Genomic DNA, 6050 nt, shown 5'->3' on the forward strand with positions numbered 1-6050 from the left:
AGGGTTTCCCTCATTTTTCGCTGATCCTCTGCTTTACCTAACATGCTGCTTTTTCTAGCAATTGATCTTTCCTGATGACATGTCCAGAGTAAATGAGCTGAAGTCTCACCATACTTTCTTCTAAGGAGCATTCTGGTTGTATTTCTTCTAAGACTGATTTGTTCATTCTTTTGGCAGTCGAAGGTGTATTCAGTATTCTTCACCAACACCACAATTTGAATGCATCAGTTCTTCTGTCTTCCTTTTTCATTGTTCAGCTTTCACATGTGATGGAGAAAGTCAGTACCCCTTAAGAAATAACTCCCTATTTTCCCCTCCTACCTGCCCCTGGGAACCACTAATAAACTTTGGTCTCTATGCATTTGCTTATTCTGGATATTTTATACAAGTAAGATCATACAGTATTTGTTCTTTTGTGTCTGGCTTCTTTCACGTAGCATAATGTTTTCAAGGTTCCTTCATGCTGTACCATATATCAGAACCTTATTTCTTTTTGTGGTTGAGTAATACTCCAGTATATGTTGTTTTAATCTGCAGTATAGATAAGTTGTATTCATCAATTGTATCTGTGACATCTGGAGTAGCCTCTTTGGTTAAATAAACTAGCTGTTTTCTTTTAACTGCATTTGCCTCTGAGAAGTTATTTATTTATCCATCCTTTGAACAGCATCCTGGTGGGGAAGAAGTCTTAAGGGAACAAGCTGGCGGTGATGCTACCGAGAACTTTGAGGATGTTGGGCACTCCACAGATGCTAGAGAAATGTCCAAAGCATACATCATTGGGGAGCTTCATCCAGTAAGTACATTTTTTGGGACCTCTTCTTATTTATTTTTAAGGCTATTGGTTGACCTTGCCCAAGTCAGTAGACTGGCATAGGTACAAAATTTGAAAAGGAGAAGAGCAAAAACAACTCCTCCTGAATTTGGAACATCATTTTTGTCATAAATAAATTGACCAAAATTTTCTTTGCATATTATTCACTGGTTGCTTTTTCACTGGCAGAATCCCCTAGCTCTAAGGCTATGTCCAGGGGAAGCTTCGTGTAGCAAATTCTAAAAAGGTAGGGGTATTGGCCCAGCAGTTTTCTTTTTTAAACTTTTGACCAAAATGTTTTTCTTAAGAAACTACCTTCTACTTTCATAAGTTTGAGGATATTTTAATACTAAAAATGATCTTGAAAATTTAAAAATAAGCTTTGTTAAATAAATAAGTTCTGCTGTAGGTAAAACCTAGCACATTGTCCTAATTTTTCCCACTTTGCCTCAGATGTTTGAGAACATCAGCTTTGGTACCAATTCCTGGATTGGCTTTTGGGAAACACTGGCTTAACTTAGCTTTTCTGTAGACACAGAGCTGAACTCTGGCCATAGGCCCTTCTGTGGCAGTAATAAATGACCATGTGGAACTTCACTGGTCTGTCAACCTAGCTTATCAGGAATATAGCTGAAGACTGGGAAGGAAGTAGCCAAGCCTTCCAGAGTGGATGGGCAGACCCCACTGCTGTGCATTCAGCTGTCCCTTTTACCTCCAGAGAGCATTTCACCTGTTCTCAGGGCCGATTTCCTCCTTTCTCCTTACAGTGCTCATGATGTATTCCTTATGAGGAGCCAGCCTGGAGGGGGTTGAGGGGCTGCTGGAGAGAAGCAGGAGCCCTTAGAAGGGAAAAATGTAGGCAGAAAGCCTCTCCCGAGTGAGCAGACTGAGAAACCATTAAAAAACAAAGCCCATTCCTAAAGTCTTACTGTAAATAATTGGTACTCCTGGTAGTGACTGCAAGTGAAGGAATGGTTAAATTAGCCTCTTCTAAGAAGGCTGGAAAGTAGGGAATCTGTTTTAGAATGACTTCTGTTGGGAGGAGAGTTGCTTTTGGTGGTGAAGATGATATGAGGCAGTAAACATCATTTATCTGTAAAGTTTATTTGCGCAAACATTTGCATTTTTAGGTTTGCCACAGAAGTGGTTTTGTGGTAATCAGAGGCCTGCTGTTAAAATGCTCAAGTCCATTGTTATTCTGATCCATTCCAAAGCTCTGGGTTTTCAGGCCCTGTCTGTAGTATTTCTGCTTTAACAGCCTACTGTGCTTACCTGTGCTCAACCTTTTGACCCACTTGATTGTGAACAGCCTCAGCCTAAGGTTTAAGTAGCTCATGACCTTGTAATTGGAGGATTGCAGGAATTCCCTGAGGATATCACAAAAGTAAGGATGTATGTACACATCTGAAAGGGACTATGAAAGAAAAAGGGAAAAACTCTGGAATTCAGGATCACCTCTGAGTCTAATTAATGTATATATATGTCAGCATACAAATGTGACATTCACAGATGCCAGGCTCTAGATGGAAAATACCTCTCAGCACTTAATCTGCTATTAATTTTTGCAGTCAAGTCAGATGGATTAAATTTTGTGTTTAACAACCTAGATAGACAAACCCAAATTGCTAATTACTGAATAGTATTTTTTTTTTTTTAATCTCATTAAAAACAAGCACTTCAGAAATGGTACACTTAGTGTGTTTTTTCATTCTTTAATGTGCCTTTTTTTTTTTATTGCAGGATGACAGATCAAAGCTAGCCAAACCTTCGGTAAGTGTAACAATCTCAAACATCTCAGTGGATATAGATATGTTCATTATATTTTATATTTGTCAAACTGGAAGGCAAAGGTCTCTTACCTACCTGAGGTCAACAAAGTTCTTTCCTGGTAGGATGAATATGTAATCTGTTAGTTCAGCAAAATTTTTTAGTTGTATAGACCAGTCAGTATATTTTGTTAGGATAGCTTGTATGTTATCTTCATAAGACTCTTAATACTTAAAATAATACTTATCAGTAAATACCTTTTGAATAGCTACTTTTTATAAGTTACCTTGTGCTTTTGATCTGAAAGGTGTGACACAATCACTGTTTTCAGATAACTTAAAATCTGATTGCTAGAAGTCTTATGAATTCTTTGAGGACACTACCCATGTCTTCTTCATCTTTACATCTCTGAACATAGTAGGTGCTCAGTAAGTATTTGTTGGGTGAATTTAATTATAATTAAAAGAAATAATAACTTTTTGATGCATTTTTCCTTAGGATAGGAAAGTAATTCTGGAAATACTAATTTTACGCTCTGGTTCACTAGCCCTTCTCTGTAAGCTGACCATCTCACTTATATTTGAAGATAAATCCATAGTAAGTTTTGATGAGAACAGCCATGAAGTGGTTAGCCAAAGTGCCTGGAAAGTACACGTAGGCAAAATAGTTTCTGGCTGTAATTAAAGGACAGTGGGGGGAAGTTTTGCTTAAAATAAATAGTGAAATTATGGTATTTGTGTTTTGGCCTAGGCTCTTGGCTTTATTAGAAAGGCTGCAACAGCAAGGCTCCACTGAGCTGATTTTATTAAGACCTACTAAACTCATGTTAATAGCTGTTGCTGACTAGACATTGCCTTTAATCTAGAGCAGAATCTAAGCAATTAATCCAGTAATTCAAGTATAAAGGCCATCTTTACCCCCAGATAGTGCAATAAAAACCTTGTGTAATGCTACTTCCTATTCAGAAGGCTTAAGTTCAACATTGGTGATATCAGCACTTCAGGAAGATAAAAAACCGACGTCAGAATTTCAGTTGTCTTTGCAACAATTGCTTAGAATCCTTGCTGTTAGTTCACCTGACTGTATAATCTTTTTTGAGGCTACTTTTAGGATAGCTGAAATTTCTGTGCTGAGTACAATTTTTTCTTTCTCCCCACAGTCTGTCATGGAAAACATATATTTTTCCTGTCAGGTGTTCAGTATATTAAAAATCTTGGTGTAAATTATTTAGCTACAGTAAAGAATGGTGTGATTCGGCTCATACATGCAGGTCAGACCATGTCCCTAACCATAAAGGCTACAAGCAGAAAGTGCCAGTAAAGAGAGGCGAGAGCCCAGGTGGTCAGCCTATCTCTTACCATAACAGCGTTGTTTTCGAAGTGCAGATTCTTCCCCTCTTTATTTACTTTGAGAACGTGTGCATGACAACCCATACAGTATGCCGTACCACTTGCCCATCATATGTTGTTCTCTGTTTGTATTTATTTTTCTATTTTAAAATGCCATTCACTTTAATACTTTAAATATTTTGGAGACAGAGCAAGATTCCATGGTAAATGCTGGGACTTTTGCTTTCAATATCAAGGAAAGCTCTCCTGACAACATTAAGACGCTGGGAAGCTCTCTGTGTTGAAAGGCTTTGCTTTACTACATTTCATCATTGGCTTTAGATATCTATCTGATCATCTTGCTGGGTATAGAAGGCCTCACTGGAGATGTAAGAATCATACTAACTTTTTAACGTAGATAATTTTTACTCTCTTCAGAGATTTTACAGAGTGACCAACTTTTGACGGTTTTACTTGAACAGTGATCTTCCTCACCTATTGTAACTTTGGTCAATTAAATTAGAGGAGAGCTGGAGGAATGTGGGACAAGAATTTGCTGGTTTTCGTAGAGGCCTTAAGCAAATAAAATGAAAGAAAATAAATGACCATTTTTCTAGATTTGTCTTTCTTGTGCTTCTAGTTCACCAGAAGACAAGAGTGTCCGTCAATATTTTGTTGTGTGTGTATGTGTGTCTGTATAACCACCCATCTATCTCCAGACGGATACACGTGTCCTGTAGTCTGAATTTTTGAAGTGCTGCTGCTGAAAAAATCTAGTTCAGTTGTGAAAGGAGATGCACCAAAAATCACTAGCTGGTCCTGCCCGAGAAAGCATGATGTTAGTTTGCCAAATTAAGGTGATATTATGTCCTACAGTCCAGTCCAATCTTTGTCTGAAGAGTTGGCCTCGGGAATGGTTTTAGTTCTGGGCTGATAGAGAATCCAGGCGCCATGCTTTCCGGGATTCCTCCAGCCTCAGTCAGACCATTAAGTCTAGTCTTTTTACTAGAATTTGAGCTGTGCACCCCAGCTTTCTCCTGTTCCATCAGGGACTCTCTGTTGTGTTCCCTGCCAGGGCAGTCATTGGTAGTAGCTGGGCACCATCTAGTTCTTCTGGTCTCAGGCTTATGAAGTCTCTGGTTTATGTGGCCCTTTCTGTCTCTTGGGCTAATATTTTCCTTGTGTCTTTGGTGTTCTTCATTCTGCTTTACTCCAGGGGGTTGGGACCAATTGATGCATCTTAGATGGCCGCTTGCAAGCTTTTAAGACCCCAGACAACACTCACCAAAGTAGGATGCAGAACATTTTCTTATTATAAGCTTTGTTATGCCAGTTGACCTAGATGTCCCCTGAAAGCATGGCTGCCAGACTCCTACCCCTGCTACTCTGTCCCTCAAAGCATTTGATTGTATTCAGGAAACTTCTTAGCTTTGGTTTAGTCCAGTTGTACTCACTTCCCTTGTAGTGGGTGCTGTCCTTCCCTTCACCTAAGATAATTCTTATCTACTATCTAGTTAGTAAATAACCCTCACACTCCCTGCCCACCCTCGAAACCATCAAAGAATGTTTTCTTCTGTGTTTAAACCTTTTCCTGAGTTCTTATAATCCTGGTCTTATACAATATTTGTCCTTCTGTGACTGACTAAATTCACTCAGCATAATGCTTCCTGCTTCCTCCATGTGATGTTTCACAGCTTCATCATTGTTCTTTATTGTTGTGTAGTATTCCATTGTGTGGATATACAATAATTTGTTTATCCATTCTTTCGTTGATGGACACCTAGGTTGTTTCCATCTTTTTGCTATTGTGAACAGTGCTGCAGTGAACATGGGTGTGCATATATCTATTCATGTGACGGCTCTTATTTCTCCAGGATATATTCCAAGGAGCGGGATAGCTGGATTGTATGGTACTTCTATTTCTAGCTTTTTAAGGAAGCACCAAATCGATTTCCAGAGTGGTTGTACCATTTTATATTCCCACCAACAGAGTATAAGTGTTCCTAGACTCTCTACAACCTCTCCAGCATTTATTACTTTGTGTTTTTTGGATTATTGTTAGCCTTGTTGGGGTGAGAGGATAGCTCATTGTAGTTTTGGTCTGCATTTCTCTAATGGCTAATGATCTTGAGCATTTCTTC

General features: G+C 38.8%; 1 protein-coding gene across 3 annotated transcripts in view; it reads left to right on the forward strand.

The window, feature by feature from the left end:
- Positions 1-6050, forward strand: part of LOC101353518 (cytochrome b5) — a 37219-nt gene that overhangs the window by 19724 nt on the left and 11445 nt on the right. For 2 of the 3 annotated variants that reach the window (XR_002825761.1, XM_004387301.2), the window contains exons 2-3: positions 668-796; positions 2555-2584. Coding sequence is in view for 1 of the 3 variants with exons in the window: in XM_004387301.2 (XP_004387358.1) it covers positions 668-796; positions 2555-2584 (159 nt within the window). In the remaining 2 variants the exon portion in view is untranslated. Of the gene's footprint in view, positions 1-667; positions 797-2554; positions 2585-2912; positions 3010-6050 lie in introns of all 3 variants that reach the window. The other variant, XR_002825762.1, reaches the window with a different exon arrangement.

This window comes from Trichechus manatus, unplaced genomic scaffold (assembly GCF_000243295.1).
Source record: "Trichechus manatus latirostris isolate Lorelei unplaced genomic scaffold, TriManLat1.0 scaffold00183, whole genome shotgun sequence".
In the NCBI taxonomy this organism is placed as follows: Eukaryota; Metazoa; Chordata; class Mammalia; order Sirenia; family Trichechidae; genus Trichechus; species Trichechus manatus.